The sequence below is a fragment of the Parasteatoda tepidariorum genome, chromosome 10, assembly GCF_043381705.1.
Source record: "Parasteatoda tepidariorum isolate YZ-2023 chromosome 10, CAS_Ptep_4.0, whole genome shotgun sequence".
Lineage (NCBI taxonomy): Eukaryota > Metazoa > Arthropoda > Arachnida > Araneae > Theridiidae > Parasteatoda > Parasteatoda tepidariorum.
In genome coordinates, this window is record NC_092213.1 from 5,027,026 (window position 1) to 5,047,597 (window position 20,572).

At 28.1% G+C, this 20,572-nt stretch overlaps 1 protein-coding gene across 5 annotated transcripts in view; it reads left to right on the plus strand.

The window, feature by feature from the left end:
* Positions 1-1,372: 1,372 nt before the first annotated feature.
* Positions 1,373-20,572, plus strand: part of LOC107454272 (serine/threonine-protein kinase D3) — a 49,923-nt gene continuing 30,723 nt past the window's right edge. For 2 of the 5 annotated variants that reach the window (XM_016071397.3, XM_016071398.3), the window contains exons 1-7: positions 1,478-1,620; positions 9,015-9,169; positions 10,900-11,038; positions 13,921-14,052; positions 16,190-16,350; positions 17,734-17,929; positions 18,635-18,712. In XM_016071397.3, coding sequence (XP_015926883.1) covers positions 1,614-1,620; positions 9,015-9,169; positions 10,900-11,038; positions 13,921-14,052; positions 16,190-16,350; positions 17,734-17,929; positions 18,635-18,712 — 868 coding nt within the window. In that variant the 5' untranslated portion in view covers positions 1,478-1,613. Of the gene's footprint in view, positions 1,621-1,842; positions 1,862-9,014; positions 9,170-10,899; positions 11,039-13,920; positions 14,053-16,189; positions 16,351-17,733; positions 17,930-18,634; positions 18,713-20,572 lie in introns of those variants that run through there. The other 3 variants (XM_016071399.3, XM_016071400.3, XM_043046807.2) reach the window with 3 other exon arrangements.

The following is a 20,572-nucleotide window of genomic DNA, read 5'->3' on the forward strand; positions in this document are numbered from 1 at the left end:
TATTTATAGTAAATTACAGATAACTTTCATGAATGGTAAAATTACGCGTAAATTTAATTTCAAATTACAATAATGAAACTTTCTAGAATATCAAGCCTGTTCACACATCACCCCGTAAGCATGACATAAGCGGAGGAATACACTTGAAGTTTTCTTAATTTATTCCGGTTTTAGGAAGCTTGGTATTGTTTACATTCAATCAACCATCCATAGTTGACTGTTTAAGCGACTTGAAGCTCGAATATTGCTGGAGTTCTCTCTATTTCTTACTTTTTTACTTCAGCCAAATATTACTACTCTCTGACTCTAATCTAATGTTCTTAAAACATATAAATTATTTTGTTTTAGCTTATGATTTATTTATTCATAATTATTGTTATTAGGCATTTCTCAGTATTTAAACTACTTTAATTATTCAGTATTTCAGTAAAAAAGTAAAGGTAAAAATACTATTTATAAGCAATACTTTCAACAATTTAAAATTCATATTTATTATTTATAAAGATATTTTTAAAAGCAAAAATCTGGATGATAGTTACAACGAAAACATTGAAACAAAAAATTTGTTTGGCATCTAGTAAAAATAATAAAAGGTAACATGAAGAATGTTATTGAAATTCATCTGCTTATAACAACATACTTCATTGGCATTGGAAAAAATTAGCTTTCTTCTGAAAAATTAGAATAAAAGAAAATCTCATCATTTTATTAAAAATTCGTGATGAAAATCGATTAAATTTATTTTTTACGTTTTTCTAACGAGAATTTATTTCGCTATTTTGATCGTTTAAACATGCAGAAAATTCTGTTGAAGCATTATTAGGTACTTTATCTCTCGATAAAAAAGTTTATGCTTAGTTTTAGTTTTGTCAATCGCTAATGCTTAGTAGAAAAATTAGAAAAAAAATCTTTTAATTTCATCACTTGATCTGTTTTTTTAAGATAGAAAAAATATTGTGTTTAAATTCAAAGTAATATAAATATTAAATTCAAGAAGAAAAAATACTTTAATTAAAATAAATTATAATTTGAATCTTGTGGAGTGATACTGAACAAGTTAATTTTTTTCCCCTGACCCTATATAATTAGATAGTTACAAATATTTATTTAAGCTGAAAACAATAAAGGCTACGTTGAATTATTATATTACTTATGCTAGATTACTAATGGTAAAATAAAATTTTTGAAATAAAGTTGATTAATTTTGTTATATCAGACTATAAGAAATTAATGTTATCAACGAATCCATGTCAAACTAAGTATGAATGAGTAAATCGTCTCTCTAGTGGTTGTTGTCCCTCTAGTGGCCAAAGGCCTCAAAGGAGCATTTTGGTCCTCTTGAACGAAACTGCGTGTACGAGAAGCGTGACTTGAGTGCAGTAAAAACAATGTTTATTTTGTTAGTGTTTTGAGCTATTTGGTTAGCCGCTTTGTTTTGTTTTTCATCCTTATTTTCGCTTGAAAAAAGAGCATTCAATTGGCAACACATCAAACTCATCCATAAATAATTGACGTAAAATTTTGTTTGTACATTTTTAAAAAGAAAACTTCATTAAATGTCAAAATGGCATAGCCACCAATAAAGAAATTATTTATTATTGATTGCGTTTCCCATGCATGGTGGGTTAAATAAACAATATTTTATCTTTTTTAAAATATAATATTGTTTATCTATCTGTTTGCGACTTAATATTTGATTAATGAAACTAATGCTGCTCTAAAATTTTGCTCTTTTTCAGCTGCAAATATGTTGCTCAAATAAAAGTTTGACATCATTTCTGTTGATTTAAGAATGTATTTGATAACAAAATTTTCCTATATGCCGTAGAAAGTTCATTCAAAAGTTCTTAAAAAATTATTAGTATGCGAAGTCGAATATTCACTACTTGTTTAGAGCACTACATTTTTAATTAGTATTTTTTATATTTTTTTGCTTGTCAATGAAAAAGAGTTCATGTTTAAATCGAATCTCTACTCTAATATTGTATACATTTATTATTATTATCTTAAACATTGTTTACCAGCTGTCAAAAGTATTTTAGTTGCGAACGTTGATTTTTATTGTTTGTGTGTAAACTCGGTTACGATAGTAATAGTATTTAGACTTACTACAGAGAACGTACACACATTTACTATTTATTACTTTTTTGCATTTTTAATATTTGACTATGTAATGGTTACTTGTTTTTAGTTGTAGAACTTTTTCTATCAAGTTTAAACAATTTAATATTTTCTGCTGCATTGAGATCTAGTAAACTGAGTGACCATCAAATAGATTTGCTTATAATAATAATTCCTCATATCTTTAATGGTGTAAAATAATTTATGATATTGTCTGATAGTTTACCAATGTTAGTCAGAATATCAGTCTACGTATATAAATGAAATTTCATTATCCAGTTATTCTTCAGACTTTTCTTAACAGATTATTTATTTGAAAAAAAAAACTAATAATTAGAGAGCTCTAATTAAGAAATTAGAGAGCTCTTTTTGAGATTACAACCTCATGTTGCAGTCTAAGAGCACTAAAAACAGTGTTATCAATGATTTACTTTTAGAGTTGAAAGTTTAATTAGAAAGTCAGTTATTTTAGAAAAAACAGGCATCTCATCAAGCAAACAAACCTCACCTTTTAAAAGTAATTTTTTTATATATGTAAAATTAAATGCCAACTTAAACTGAAAATGTAATTTTTTTTTTTTTTTTTAATTTAAATTAGTTTTATCACTCATAATTGGTAAATTTGTTTTTACACATAATTATATCGGTTGGAATAATTTTTGTAGACGCTAAATTTTATTCATAGATCCGTCTTTTCATGACGCCAACAAAAGTGGCATTTTCACACTTAGAAAATGACACGTAATATAACTGTGATAGTTTGCAAAAAATCATGTATCTTCGATAACAGTTTTGAAGTCATTGGAGGTAACCTCTAAGAACGAACAACCGCCATCGAGGACCATTTTACTCTGGAATGGACAATGGTCACTCCCAATAGGTTTTCAGTGTATTATTATTATAAATTAGAATTAATTTATGTTAATTATTAAAATATATTTATTATTAGACCAGTATAAAATAATTTTTAAACATGACATGCAGAATTTGTTAAAAACATACAAAAATATGTACATCGAATAAATTAGTTCTTTTATCACATTTATTATCAGTTTCAGTAATTTGTTATATTGGTATAGCTGAAAAAATTTCTTAGAAACCATTACTTTATTGCAATATTTGTGTGATATTATAGCTGCTAATATCATTATGATCAGTTTTTATATGAAATTAATTTAATGTTCAATAGCCCATGTATTTTTTTTTTTACAAATGTATAAATAAATTTTTTTTTTCACTTTTCAAAATTTATTTAATAGAAATTTTATTTCATTCAAAAAGTCTAAGAAACACAAACCTGTATGGGGATAAATAATGAGAAAAAAATATGAAGTTCCTCGAATATTTTTGCTATTAATCTGATAACTGCGGAGAATTTATTGTTGTCCAAACCATTGAATAGTTTCTGTTATGTATTTCTGTTCAGTGAATCTTTTAATGTCTGAGCAAATGCTTGTTAATATAAATTCTGACGTTGATAGGGAAGAATCAATTACTCCTCCCCCCCCCAACCACTACTAAATCTGAAAGATTAATTTTGATACAATTTATATTCCCAACATTATAGCAGCACATAAATCCTCAAAGCAGTCAGAAAGAGATTATTTTTGTAAAAGTTCAGCTAACACATTTGTAGTAAAATTTGTAAAAACAGGGTTCTTAAAAATTCTGCATGAAATATTATTTTTTTTTTAATGTAAGTTGAATTTTATACCGTGGTTAAAGAATGAGATAAATCCTTATACAGTTAATAAAGAAATTCAAGTAATAAAGAAAAATAATCGAGGATAGTGTATTCTCGATATCTCGAACTTCTGTATCTCGAAAACCTTGTTATGTCCAAAAAATATTTTCCCTCTTTGCATTACATGTCAACCTAATGTTAATTCGAATTCCTATGTCGAAGAGTTTCTTCTCAAAACCGAGTTATGAGGAATTTTATATGAAATAGAAAATTACTTTTTTCTGAAAAATCACAATGTACGTTGTACAATGTCTGAAAAATCACAATGTACAAACAAATTCTTTTCTATTTAGCGCATAATTATTTTTGTCTTACTTTTAAAAATTATCGTTGTTGTATAACTTATAGTAGACTATCATTACATACATTATTAATAATTATTCTTCTGTTTTGTGATTTTACTTTTTAGAGTACTATTTTAGAATAAATTTTTCTACTTTTTATATTAAATTTAGCTCTGAACTCATTATCTCTAAAACTCGCTATCTCAATTTTTTTAGCGTCCCTTCAACTTTGAGGTATCAAGATTACTGTAATTAAAAAAAATTCTTTATTTTTTTTGTTCTTAGCAGTGTTCTCTAAATTCAGTAAACTAATTTTTATTATAAACAGTATTTGAGATGTTTTATGAAGAAGTCTCTGCAATTATCCCACATTTGTTTATTTGCTTTTTAAAAATAAAAATTACACTTAGATGAAAATCAATCTGCAGATGGTGGAATAATCTGTAGCCCTGCTGGAGAATTTCTGCTATGCTAATATATAGTTATCTACAAAACAAAAATTTCTTATACCTTATTAATGCATTTATATTATGTAAATGATTATTAATGCATATATTATGTATTTATAAAATTATTTAAAAATGTATATAAATTTATATATATATATATTTTTGATAAAAAGTATATTCTACATAATTTGAAACATTGCAGTATCAAAAATCTGTCTTTAATGCATTAAAAAAAGTATTTAAATTACAAAAATTTCTTTATGCTAACAAACAACCTATGTTTTCCATAGTGACTTAAAGAGAAAGTTATAGTTACTTTTGTTGTTGTTTCTAATGCTACTAGATAATACAAGCAAGCCTGCTTGGTGAAGCCAAGTAAATTCAAGGCAATGGGGGGCGATTCTTCTTTTTCAGTGGTGCCATCTATGGTCAAGAATATGACTTCAGCAACACACGTCACAGACCTCTTATAGGGGGGGTGACTCATTCATACATCCATTTATTCATCCATGGATCCCAATTTTGACTTGAATAAGAGAACGATCAATCTCCAATTCAGTACCCGTCAAAGTATTGATTTGTTACATGGGCATGGAGGACTTTATGACCTGAGAGGTTTAACATGCACCAGTCACCATTTGCTACACGGGGAGTGTTTGGTCGACAGGGATTGAACTGACAACCTCTCAGACTTGGGACCAACACCCTGCCAACCAGGTTATCTTGGCCCTGTTACTTTTGTTCTATCATTCATGACATGAAACATGAAAATTGTCATGGTCCACGTGCTCTCGTTAGTAACAAATTTTACTACATTATCGAGTTCTGAGCTACATGTCACTGTTTGCCGCTCAGAATGTCATTTATAATTAAATTTAATTACTTTAAAAAATTGATCTCCAGATTTGCATTATTTTTGATGTATTTAAAAAACCCAACAAAATATTGCCTCATAATTTATCTACAACACAGATACAAATCTAATCAATAAAAAACATGATAAATGTTCAATAATAGAATACTGAGTTTTTATGTATTGCCTCAAAATTATTAAAATTATTTTATTAAATATTCTGAATTCTAAATTAGAAAAAAAAATTGAAACTCAATATTATTTTTTCTGTTATTTTGTAGAGAATTTCTGACCTTTCAAGTGCAAATGTCTGTTTCTCATTGAAATAATTGTTGTCCATTCATTGTTATTCACTTTTAGAAATTCTTAAAATTTGATTTTATAGAATATAATTCAGTTTTGTAATAAAAGTATTTTTTATACTTATTTATTTACATACAAATTCTTTTGACATAAAAGATTGTTATTAAAAAAGTTTGATTAGATCAGATGAATTTTGTGATAAATTTTATGGTTTTAAATTTACTTGTCTCTCTTTAAATACTTGTTTCTGTTTAATTTTAAAAAATTATTTAATTTTTAAAAATAATTTTAAAATGTCAATGTTAAACAAATATGATAAGTTATGTAGCAATTGTGTTTTTTTTTTTAAAGTTATATTTAACCTTAAAATTGGTTTTAATTCCCTCAAATTTAATGCATACTAATTTATTTTTATATTGCTAAATACCTACAAAATGAAAACTTCAATGTTATGTAACTAATGTATTTAGACTGAAAAAAAAAACCCCCTAACATTAAAGCTTATTTAAAATGTGTGAATTAATTTTATAAAAGTTTTAATGGCTTTATTATCAGTTTGACTTTAATCAAATTTCTAACTTTAAGATATTTTTTTTTTGTATTGACACACAAAAGTCTGTTTTTTTTTTTTTAATGCCCATTATGTTTTATTCAAAAACCTTTGAGTTGAATTTAATAAAATCAGTTGAGTGTTGTAATAAATTTGATTTGTGTATGAGAAATATTAAAAGAAAAACAAATCGTTGATAGCTTGGTGCTAAATATTTTTTTTTTGATTGCAATAAAATGCGAGACCTAGAACAAGTTTTGGGTTCAGTCAAGCATGGATCAGTTGATTGTGCTTGATATTGCATGGCACTAAGCTTCAGAAATAAATTATTTCTTACTCCAGTGCATCAGCTTGAGTAATTCTTTTTCAGATGCTTTGGACCATGACACATATTTCTGTAGGTCATGTATTTTTTGGACTTTCTCTTCGACCTGTCTTTTATTGAGACTCTTCCTTCCTTCCTGATGGGATTTGTTTACTTTTCTCTGAGGTTGTTGTTTTAGTTTCCCCCATTTTTTTCAATAGGAAATCGAGGATAAATTTCATTTAGTGATCATGGTGAGAATGTTTGATAAGTATTTGAGTGATATTTTGATTTTTTTTCCTTCAAAATTATTTTGTTTCGTATTTTAAATATTAATTCTGGATGATTTTTTAATTGATGCTAGAATTTTTATTTTTGTAAAACAATGTCACGTTAATAGATGGTTACTGCTCAGTATAAAATAGTTTAGAAACATGAGGTTAGTCAGCTAATTTTTGTTCATGTATGTATATTGAGTATTCTGAATGTGTTTTCTTTTCTCCATGGAATACTTACCTACATTCAGATGGGAGCTATGATTTTAAGTAAAAGAATAGCACCTTGAAAATGTTTTGCATTCTCTAATTTTTTTTTGCTTTGTTTGTTCTAAGGATTTTTTAATTGATCTTTTTAATATTTACAGATTGTTCTTTAGTTTTAAGTATGCGATTATTCTTACCTCCTTAAATATTTTAAAAGAAAAAAGTTTAGTAACCAGTAAAAAGTTACTAGCAAAACAAATATATATTCTTGAACACTTTATGCTTTTACTTTCATCCAAAAAATGATTGAGATGAAAATCAACCAAAAAAATGAAAGAAAATTTATATATAAGTAGCATTATTTAATTATTCTTTTAAAAGAAAGAAAAAAGAAACGGCTGATATTATAAGGTCTTAACTTATAACCTGTATATATATATATATATATATATATATTGCTTTTCCACATCTCTATTTTTTATTAGAAAATTTTCTGTAACCAAACATTTTCAAAACTGATGTAGTCCGAGGATTCCTTTAAAAATTAAATTTTTAACAATAAAATAAAAAGAATTTTCCATTGAGAAAGTTAAAAGGCAGCTGGAAATTAATTTTTATTAAATACGACAAAGTGCTCAAAACTTCAAATGATTTTAATTTGAAAATATTGTATATATTCTCTGCCTTTAAATTTTGAAAAAAAAATGTTATTGTTGTCTGGCTAAAGAAATAAAAAATATTATCAATTGTTCATTGTGGTCTCAGAAAGTCAGACATTTTTTGTAGATTTTTTACAAGAAAAAAAAAGTATCTGTTTCCTGTTAGCTAAAAAATAGTAATCAGCTGTGGAGGCTTAGGGTATGGAGCACTCGTCTTCCAATAATGTGGCCCAAGTTAAAGTCCCAGTGATGGCTATTGGTTAGGAATTCTGCTCTCGACTCACCCTGGTGGTAGTGTTGACATAGAATATTATCAGTAATAGACAGAGCATGGGTTAGAATCTCCTTGTTGTAGGGTTAACCTTTGAAGATTTTTGTGGTTTTCCTATCCAAGTAACACAAATGTGAGTTAGTTTCCTTAAAACATCCTCCACAAAGCTAGTTTGTCCCAATGCTTGATATAGAAGTTCCCTTGTCTTCTGGATTTGGTTCAAAATGACGAGGTTAGGTAGATGGATGTTGATACATGTTAACTCAGAATTGGGTAGACTGTGATAAGATAAAACCTTGTAATTTTTGTACATATTATTTTCATTGTGTGCTAGATTGGCCATTTCGTCCTGAAGAAACCTATTTCTTACAGGACACTGGAAGAAAATGCAAAAAAAAGGAAAAGATTCTGGATGAAGTGGAAGAAACTTTAAAACAACTAATACATTTGTTTAGAAATAAAAGTTATAAAAATAGCTTAAATTTTAATAAAATAAATTTAATATAAAAAGTAAAAAGCTGTGTTTTTTACTTATACTTTTTAAAAAATTAACTTTTTTATGTTATTTATATTTTTATACAGAATTTTAAAATTCATTTATCATATTAGTTGATATTTATGGGTTGGTTTGAGTATTTCTATGCAACACTGTATAATTATTATATTTTTTTTTACTATTGCTGTTTTTTTGTTTTTATGTAATTAAAAACGATAGGTTATGCAGCTTAGATATTAATACTATTATTTAAGCATTAGTATTAATATCTAAGCTATTTATCATATATCTATGCAATTATAAGCTTTTGAGAAGAGTATTTTGTTATTTTATAATTCTTTCATTTCTTCCACTTGGGTTGGAAGAAACGTGTTCCTCCAGAGTTTCTTTATTCCACAGTGGAAAACAGTGTGGAAGAAACTTGCCATTCCTGATTATGTGTAGTGTTCCTAATCTTCTAATATATTTATCATCAACATAATGGCTGTATGTTTTTAGGCTCAAAAATGGTGGAGCCACCCACTCTTAATCTTCCTGATGAAGTCACTTTTACTATGCAAGCTGGATTAGTTAAAGATTCTCTTACTGTTGATGTGGGTGATTTGAATTTAAAAAGCCTCAAAGATTTAGCTGTGAATTTTATTGACAGAAGGGTAATTTTTTACTATTCAATTCTGCTCTGAAATATTAAGTCTAAATATTGTTCTATTTTAGCAAAATAGTTTTTGTTGGTAGTGTATTCATTGATCAAGTGCTAATAAAATGCTGCTTCTTATTTAAATGAGCCAAAGATATTCACGACAAAAAGGTACTACTGTTTTTTGAATAAGCGAAAATGTTTTTGCTTTTTATTTAAAAGTCTTATATGTTGAAAGAAATTGGGCAGCGCGGGGACCCAATTTTTGAGGGGGGCGAAATTAAATTACACAGTCGCAATAGTTTTATAAACTTCATGCATAAGAAAACAAATTCTTAAATATGCTAAATACCTTCAAAAAGATTAATTATTTTTATTTCTTTCTTGTTTTCAACTTTAAGAAATTAAATTAATCATGACTTGCAAAAATGTTATATAATTTTCTGAAATATTGAGGGGGACTTTTAAAATTTTGAATTATTGTGGGGGGGGGGGGGTAGCATATGCTCTGCGCTAATGACACCCATGGTTGGAAGCTTTAAGAGGCCTCTTTTCTATCAATCTAACTCAACTGTTGAAGAGATGAAGACGGAAGATTCTGAATATGCTTTATTTAATTTTTTTAATATTTTATTTGTTTCTTTAATTCTTTTTATTTAATTTTCACAAATAAACTGATAGTGGGTATTTACCCTATTTGGCAGTATCTTTTGATACGTGTTACATACAATGCAGTAACCTAATCAGAGTTTGAGATATATAACATGCAATATTTGAGATTCTCTTTTAATTGTTTCTGATTAAATTATGTCTAACAATTCTACAATCAGAAGTCTTTGAAAAGTAGTTAAATAACATACGCCGCTTGCCCTTTTTTAGATTTCTGATAAATATATTTGTTTTTGTTCATTTAATGTTGGATTTTTTTATCATCCAAATCAGTTGTGACAGCTAAAACGGTATTAAAATTAAATTACGAAAACATCTAAGAACTGCCACGCGTGTAGTTTTTAAATTCCTTATTGAAAACCTTAAATTTCATAACTTTATTGCTTTAAAGTTTTGAAGGAAAAATCCATACAAGTTCTAAAAATGAATCTATTAAAGTGATCCCTTTATTTTTCACCTTTTAAAAGGTATTTGTGTATGAAATTGGTGAAGATCATGTAAAAAAATTATACCTAAAGGAAAGATTCTATCCACTTTTAAGAAATTAATTGAGTTTCTATAAAAACATATAACACATCTGTACTTCATTTATTTTTTGTTTTAATAGCCATGATTTAAAATAATCTAGTGTGTGAGTTGGTCTTTCTGATAGTTTTGGAAAAAGGTATAAGAAAAGTTTGAAAGTGCTCTTTTGATTTTACTCCCTTTTAAAATTACAAACCTTTAATTATTTATTTAGAATAATATTTGATGCATTTATTTGTGAATGCATTACTAATAACAAATAAAGTCATAATTTTTTCAATTCTAGTTTTATTCAAGATAATTTTTTTTATTTTTATATATAGTGACTTAAAAAAATGATTGAACTTCAAACTTATATTTTCTGAAAAAATTGTGCTCTAATATATGTTAAAGTTTTTTTTAATTCATTTATTTCCCTTTATTGACTATGAATAGTCCCTGAAATTATCTATGTGCAGTTTATTATATGCTTTTTTGTAGTACCTTCCATGAACTATTGGATTCAGGTAAAATGTTCAGGTATGTATGATAACTGCCTCCTTTATTTTTCAGTTTCCTGAACACAGTTTGAAGAGATTAAATGAACGACTTCTATTGTTTCGTCATGACTATGGCTCTACAAACATATTATTGCCAATCAATGCTGCTTCAGAAGTTACTGAAGGAACATTAGTTGAAATTGTTGTATCAGGTATTTTTCAATTCTTTGTTAACTTCATAAGTAAGTGGGTTGTGTAACATTTTAAAAGCTGTTCAGACATGACTGAGTTTATTTGTTTAATTCGAGGGCTGTTTTTTTTTAAAAGTAAGGGCCGTTAGAAAATAAAAACCAAACGAAAGAAAATTTTTATGAAACAAATTTATTTTTTGATTCTACATATGTTTCTCTTTTTTTCAAAGTAGTTGCCAAGTTTGCTTAAACACTTATCATGCCTTACAACTAGATTTAGAATACCCTCATCATAGCAACTTGCTCCGATACCCAAAAGGTCACGGCCGTTTTGAAATTTTCATCATCGCTGTACTTGTTGCCGCTAAAATAATGTTTGGAACATCGAGAAAGATAAAAATCACTTATCTCAAGGTGTGGGCTGTTAGGGGTGGTCCAAAACTTCACAGCCAAAAAGAGTCCAATAAAGCTTGGGACCGAGCTGTGGAGAGAGTCCAAATAGGAGTAGCAAAATTTCCTGTCAACATGCTAGTAGGAAGCTTCATAAACTTCACAAATCTGCCAGTGAATGTATGCAGCAGACAGGTTTTTTGCCGAGTAAAAACTCATAACTGACCGTACCTTATGCGCGGCGGACGATTGTTAAACTTGAACATTTTAAAGGCACAGAATTGACCGTACAGGTTACCTATACAGCTGTAACTGTATTAAAGTGTAATTAAATGAAGGATTATTGAGGATATACATTGTTCACTATTATATGATAAAGTTTTCTGATTTGTGACAAAAGCACAAACTAATCCAAATCCACCCCATACCTTACCTTTACACCAGATTGAGGGTAATGGATAACTGGTCCAGGTGACCACTGATAATTATTTCCTGGTGGTCCTAGTCAGTTTTTAGTGGAACTGATTCAGCTGACCACTATAAGCCCTAAACTAGTTTTGTTTGCATTTAACAGGTTTAGTACTAATAATTTAATAGGTTTGTATTTAATTGGTATACATATTTTCTACCCCATGTTGTAGATTTTAAAAAAAAGAAAATTACGTCCGATTTATTTACTTGTGGAATTTTTTAAGGTTCTTTTTTTAGTATTAGTATTCTTGTTTGATTATCTATGCTGCTAATTCTTCACATCATAATGAAAAAGAAAAAATCTGCTCTTATCATTTTTATATATTCTACTTAAACTTCTCTTGAACAATGGTATCTCAATTGGATTTGTAGACAGATACTTCACTTAGTGGAGGATTGCCTTTTGAGGTGAAGTAATGCTTAGCTTTATGCTATGGTAGAGCATCCTAGCACTGAAAGTTCACATTGAAACACAATTGAGTGCTTGTCTATGATTCAAATTGATTAGTTTGGTTTTATGTATTCATTTTTTGAAACCTTTTTCTCTTCCTAAACTTAAAACAATTGACTCTCATCTGACTGATTGTTTGTGGTATTTTACCACCAACGACATAAACTGCTCCTGCACTGATGGCACGGTAATGTCTGCCTCATGATGATACTGTGTTGTCAGTGCTTTTCATACTAGTAAATGTTCATTTAATTTATCTATATATAAATACATANTAGAAAGAGGAAAATATGCGATGAAGAACATCTCAAGAATATTAATCATGAATTATTTTGAAATAGGCATAGGAATCTTTGTATTTTATTTATTTATGATATTCGTTGAAATTATAATTAGTTATTCATGTTTCTTTTATTTATTTAATATTTATGATTATATTATTTACTTTTAGGAATACTAAATAGGTACGAAAAAAAAGTATATATTTTCAATTTTAATTCTGTAAAATAGGGATTGCGTTCTTGTTTTGTTAAAAAGATTTATTTTAATAATTTCAAAGAAAATAAATAGGTAAATCGTAGCATTTGTCGATTCAGAAGCCAATCAGGTTCGGCACAACCGCGTGACGTCGCTTACAGATATCCAATTAAATTTGATATTAAACACATGTTTTGACATAATCTCTTCACTTCTTTAAGAGTTTCAATTACCCAATGGCCGCACATTTCCGGTATTATTATTTTGAAACTCATTAATAATTTTTTTTTATCTAAAAAGTTAAAACTTAAACCCTTCAGTTATTTAAATTTTATTACACTTTTACTAAGGTAGCAATCAGCATCTCTGCTTCCTAGTGGAATTATTTAAACAAATATTTTCTTAAGAAGAAACTGAATGGAAAACATTATAACATTCTGAACCTCCAACTTAAATCTAAGTTACTTAGTTTGCCTTCCCTCAAAAAAAAAATAATTAGTCATAAATATAATTTGAGGAAAGATAATTTTAAGATAAAAGAATGGTTATCTCTGCTGGTTTTAATATCAGAGATACTTTTAATAATATAAAAAATTATAATTTAATATTACGACTCATTAACTTTTAAAAGAACTAAACACACAAAGCCCTCATTTAATTACGAAACATCTGGTTTTGATTTCCTACTAGGATGAGTTGTATGATGTTAATAAAACGAGATAAAATTGCGTGCAATGTAACTAAATATTGTTCTTACTTCCATTTAATTAATATTTTTTGGTACATAGCAAATTTATTACTTGTCAAGCTGTAAATATATATACTTCTCACAAAAAATTTTAATATATTTGTTTTTTTAACTACATGGAAATGCGTAGTTTTCAAATAAAAAAATACTATATTCTACTATTAAAATTCAATAAAAATCAAATAAAATGTAGCTATATTGCATATATATATATATATATATATATATTTCTCTATCTATGTATACATATCTGATCCTTTATGCTGACCCTTTTTAGCAAGCAATAAGGGATCATTAGGTATGACCCTTTATTGCTTGTTTTAAACTATCAATGTGTTTATGGCATAATTATTGTTTTTAATTCAGGAAAAGATCCTAGTGACGATATTCAAATAATGCCTCATTATGTCACTGTGCATTCGTACAAGACTCCAACATTTTGTGATTTCTGTGGTGAAATGCTATTTGGTCTTGTTAGGCAAGGTCTCAAATGTGAAGGTATGTATATTTATCACTTTCTTTCACCTTTTGTCATCAGAAATCTCCTTTTACAAAATATTTTAAGTCCATCATTTAATGTCCCGCAGTGGACTGATCGTTAAGACAGTGGTAATCCCAGCAGATCATCGAAGTCAAGCATCGCTGGCTGCGGTCAGTATGCGGGTGGGTGACCACTTGGATCAGTCTGCATAGGGACCGAGGGTGTGCGGTATTGGTCCTTGTTAAACTGTTCTACTGTAAAGTTTTCGACTTCGCGTGAAGATCATCGGGCTACCGAAGTGGGGGTGCCATCCTCTCTGCAGAAGATCAAAATTGAGATGGCATGTCTTCGGACATTCCTCAGGGATGTTTCCCAGACCGTCTCCAATAGCCCATTGTGCAGCTCAAGTACGACGTAAATGAACTACAGCAACAACTACAATCATCATTTAATAAAATAGAGTATTCAAAAGCATATTTTCACTGATGGAATTATTAGATGTTGCTGATTGTGCATTAGAATTTTTTTATAGTTCGTAAATACTAAAAAACTGAACTGTAGTAGGAAAAAAAATGGTATTCTTAGGGAAAAATGTTATTTTTTGAAGGAAAGAATGGTATTTTTTTCTTGTTATTTCTTTTTTTTTTCTTTCAAAAAAGATTACGATATGGAAAATATCTTTGATTTTTGTGTAGGAATGGCAAACTTCTGTGTTTTTCACCGTAATTATTTTTTCTCAATTTAATACTTGACTCAATAAAAAAAATAGTTTTGTGTTGTAAACTAATTACTATAGACATTTTCCATGGGCAAAAATGTTCATTTCTTCTTTTTCTCTTCTAGCAAGTTTCAATTATAATTTTTTTTTGTGATAAACAATATCTTATCAGTTTATGGTTAAATTATTGTATTTCGTGATCTAAGAAGTGATCTCCCCCCCCCCATCATATTAAAATAAAGACAAAACCACCTATTGAACCAAAAATTTTCAATGAGCAAAACATTTTTTATCATTTTGAGTTAGAAAACTAGTAGATTGATTTTTAACTACGGTATCCATTTTCTTCTGAACAAAAAAAGATAGACTTAAGCAATTCTGTCATAAAAGACATGCGATGACAGACTATATATCTGTATAATTGAAGTTAGTGAAATTGTTATTATATCTAAAAGATTCTGATGCAAAAATCAACTGTGAATTTATTATTTGAACTGATATATTGTCTGATGTTAGTGTATATCTAATTCTGATGCAGATATCAAAAATAAATTTACTATTTAAACTTATACATGTCTGATGTTACTATATCTGAATTATTCTGATGCAGAAATCAAAAATAAATGTAAACTATTACATTGCCTGATGTTAGTATATTTATTGGTTCTGATACGTAAATAAATAAAAAATTTATTATTTGAACTATTACATTGTATGATGTTACTATATCTAAATGATTCTGATGCAGAAATCAATTTTAAATTTAATTATTAAATTAATATATTGTGTGATGTTTTACATTGTTCTCTCTGAACCCTTCCCTCTGCAGCTGGTTATAAATATTTTCTTTGCTCCTTGAATTTGAAATAAAATTTTTCAAGTAGGAAATTATTAATTATTCTGGTTTTTTGTCATTCTAATTGTAAATTATTGTTACTTGTTGATTTAAACTTTGAAATTAATTAGTGCATTATTGTACTTTGCATTTTTGACTTCTGATTAAAATAGTGTACAATTTCTAATTATGTGTTATTGTTTAGTTCGGAAAGTGCAAAAACATTTTACTTATGCACCCACTGTTAAAAATAAACTGGAATTAACAAATATAAAATCTTCATCCTACTGAATTCATTGAATTGGGATGCAACTGAGATGCAATTGGAATTGCACAAGAAAGAAAAAATTATTACGGTGTTTCAAAAAGTTTAAGATTACGTATGGAAAAAAATGTATCTTTATCTTTTTCATAATTGTTAATATTGTTTATATTCTACAGTTTGCCAACATTACTTTTTTAAAATTAAAAAAAAATATTTACTGAATAATTTAATCTATTAGTAATGAATTTCTTTTTTAAAGAATTAAGCTGAATGGTGCATTTTTTATCAATTATTTCTACCAAACAAATTAAATTTATCTTTTTGTGTTTTGACTAGGTTGTGGATTAAACTTTCATAAACGTTGTGCTTATAAGATTCCAAATAATTGTACTCACACTCGTAGACGTCGGTCTGCTACATCCCTGTATCCTCGTAGTCCAACAGAATCATTGGGACACACTACAAGCAGTGCTGCAAGTTTTGCAGACGATACATTTGTAAGAATCCTAAATGTTTAATTTTAAAATTTCAGGTGTATTTTACTTTACTGCAAAATGTTTGTAAATTATGTTACACAGTATACAGCTCCTCAATGTGTTTGATTGGTCAGGGGAAAGTCAAACTAGTTATACATCTTATACTGCAATATAATGAAAGTTACTGTAAGACAGTTATTTTTCAATCTTAGACAGGGCTCCCATGGTTCACGGAGAACAAAAAAAGTCTGGAGTTCTCAAGGAATTTTTTTTAATTACAAAAGCTGGAAAATTCCTTGTCTTAAAGTGTACTCTCTTATCAATCTAAGCAAAAGAAAACAGTTCTTGTTCGTTTTTCCCTTGCGGGGGAAAAGTTTTAATAGTTTTCTATGTGGCAAGTTTTATTTTCCCCTTTATATCTCTCCGAATTTCACCGACCATTGATTTCTAATCTAAGAGAAAACATGATTGTTTTATGGTGATCTAAATCTAATGTTTTGAGTGTCAAATTTGAGTGACCAAAGTTAATTACCAGCTTCTGCTTTTATTTTCACTTAGCCTTCACAACTGTTGGGAAATTAAAAAATTAGAAATCTAAATAGAACTGTAATTGGATTTTTGACATGGTTTTAGCTTCAATTGTTCATGGTCCAGAATCCTGCCTCTGGCGGCCTACTTGATGGCCTTTGCCCAGGGCTTAAAAACTTAGGCATGCAACGCAGTTTTGAGCATTTTCCATTTTAGGGAATATTAAAATACAGTTTTAACGCTAGAATAAACCTGAAATGTAAATCATTCTAATATAAGTAAACTCAATCTTCTTCAGAAAAGCATTCAGAGAAAATTTGGATTTTTCCGGTTTCTGAGCTAATACAAAAAGTAAATTTATTTATTTCTTGCTTTAATAACAATACTGTATTGGAATTTTATTGTTTTGTTGAAGTAGTCAATAATTACTATTAGTTTGATGTAGTTGAAGGAAAAGCACTATTATTAAACCATTTATCCTGAAGATAATGATTAACACATGAGAATTTGAACAATTTTAGAACTTTTTCTTCGAAATAATGCATGAATGTCACAAAGGGGGTTTACCCACAGTTAAACTCTTAATTTGATTATAGAAATAACCATTGAATTCAAAAGCAGTTTGCTGAACTCAGGAATTGATTAGGGAGATACATTCAATGAAAGAGTAGTGAAATTCTTAAATCCATAGTTTTAGACAACCAATAGCACTAGACCTCTGTTGCCTTGAAAACAAAGACTATTCAAATTCTGCATGTTGCCCATCTTTATTTTAAAATTTTTTGATGTATTGTATTACTAGGATGCTAGCTCACGCTTTTTCAATTTCTATTGTCTAACATGTCCTTGTTTTGTAAGTATGATTGTTATTTTTAGTTGGGAGGAACGTCTCCAAGCCGTGCAAGATCACCCTCTCTCAATATGGGACGCCCTGCCTGGGTGGAACGAGAGCTTGCTGGCCGCATCAGGGTCCCTCACACTTTTGTAGTTCACTCATATACTAGACCCACTGTCTGCCAACATTGTAAAAAGCTATTAAAAGGATTGATACGCCAAGGACTGCAATGCAAAGGTGACTTATATTTGTTTAATTGGATTGCTGTGAAAGAATAACAAAGTTTCATATTAATTTGTATGTATTAAACTGTGTTTGTTATTTCAATATAATTGATAAATTGGTATCCATTTGCTTCACCTCTGAAAACACAATTTCCAAGAATTCTGTATTTTTAAGAAAGTAAATCAGCAGCAAACTGTGTGTTGACCTTTGAAACAAATAAGATCGAACTTTGGAGGTGTTATTTTTTTTAATGCAAAATCAGATTTATTGCCTGATTCGTAAATAATTATGCCACAATTCAATTAAAGACAAAAGTAAAAAATACTGCTTTTATTAATTCTTTTTTGATTTATAAATATTATTATTATTATTTTTGATAAGTGTAAGATGAGTTTCTGATAAATTTGTCTACACCTTATCAAATCTATCCTTTATAAACATAGAAAAGTGTCCTTTTCATAAAATTGTGTACCAACAATTTTGTAATGTTTTCCCATTTATTTACAATATTTTTTTCGGTAAATAGCAAGTTAATTATTATTATTATTTATTTTTTCACTTTTTGAAAAGAGAAAACAAATATTTTTTCTTAATGAGATATGTATTTTAAAAAAAAAATTATTTTAAAGATATTTTTTGTCATCAAAATAAAAGGTATGTTTTTGACTGACTTTTCATACATTTAATTATTTTTCTTTGTATTTAATGTCGTTTTAGACTGCAAATTCAATGTTCACAAAAAATGTATGGATAGAGTACCTATGGATTGTGCAGGAGAAGCTCCAAAAGAATGGGGTAAGTTTCAAGTTTTCTTTTCTTTTTTTTTTTTAAAGTTTTGTCATTGCTCCATTGTTGTGATATATTTTTTGTAATTTGCAACTTTCATAATTTTATGTACGTTTTATTTTTTAATATTTTTATTGTACAATCAAAATATTTTGAAGTTTGTAAACACTGTAAAATTGTAAAAAAAGTGATTAAAATGGAGTTATCTTTTCTAATGTAGTAAAAGTCCGTTATAACTACAATTCTTGATAGCAAATAAAATTGTCGCTTAGTTAGGTTGTCATCATAATCAAATTCATATATTTATTATTAAAATAGCAGTAAAAAGGCTAAAAAATGATATAGATTTACTTCTTCTTTTATTTTGATTAACTATTTTGATTTAAAATGTATAACTAGAGTAGACTACTTTTAACTACAGATTATAGAGAGAATTATATTGTATTTTAATAAAATGTAGAAAAGTCTGCAACACGAATAACAAGTTTCAAAATCGTCACAAGTTTTTGCAATACCTTTTAACATCATTTGATACAAGTGAATAGTAATTTTAATATGTCAAGAAAGGAAATAAGGGGGCATGATGTTATTGTGTTACTATATGTTACTGTGCATGACTGAAATAAAGAAAATGTCTACTTCTACCGGTAAATTTCAACAATCACACAGTCGTTTTGGAGAACACCTGAAATATTTGTTACGTCCGATTTCATATTAATTTATCCGTTGATATTATTACATTTATTCGATATTTTAATACCTGCTGAGGATAGATTAGGATAAACATTAGTATTCAGATTACCGGTTAAATGCATAGTGGCACTTAACTAGATCTAGTATATATTTCCGACTTTTACAGAATCGACTATGTGATTGTAAACATTCAGTGGCGGGAGTCAACAACCACCGGTTTCGGTTATTCGCAGTAACATATATGTGGTCAACCTAAGGTGCAACTGGGTTTTTCTTTCGTTAGTTGATTGAAAGCATAGTGCTTTAAAACGAAACCATGTTCGTTTTTAATATTCCTGCATTGATACCAGAAATGAATAAAAGTGTTTATCTTTTAAAGCTTTTTATTTTTTATACAGTACTTCTTGTTATGGATTTGCACTTATTTTTGCCTCTACTATAAAATTAATTTAACTCATTTTTTTAGCATCACAAATTTAAGAAAGGGTTTAGGTTTTGGAGGTTTTACGGTATAAAAGGTAAAAAAAAAAGACATTTCCACAATTAGCTAAAACTTATTTGCCTTCTGCTTCGCCTTTATCATAAAAATTTTTTAGGCAAAAAGGGATAACTTAATTGCGTGATTCAAAATTTATGAGTTTTGATAATAATGCTTAATTAATAATATCAAGATTTTACAAAATAAAAGCACCTGTCAAGAAACGCATGACAAGACAAGAAGAATTTGCAAATTAATCAATAGAAACTGAGCTCTTAAAAAACTCATCTCAAAATTTGTGTGTTATATTTCGTTCAGATATCTGACACAGATAGACACAGATTTACGAATTATGCATTTTTTAAAAATATGATTTTGGACCCGTAACTGTGACATCTCTGTTGGTTCAAGTTTATCTAAAATCTTTTGAATTTATCTAAATTCGTATCCTTGCACAATCGTGATTTTCAAAGTTTTACTGTATTAGTATTTTGTCTCTGACTCTGAAATTTGTGGTAAATTTTGTTGTATGCCACTCTTTTCATTCCAAGTTTTTATTACACATTCCAAAATTTTTTGAATTGTGTGTTGTGTTTAAAACCAACGAAGATGTACAACATTTTATTACATTTTTAAGTACAGCTATCTCTTCATGTTGTCAATATATTATAAATCAAATAAATTGTTTTACAATTTTT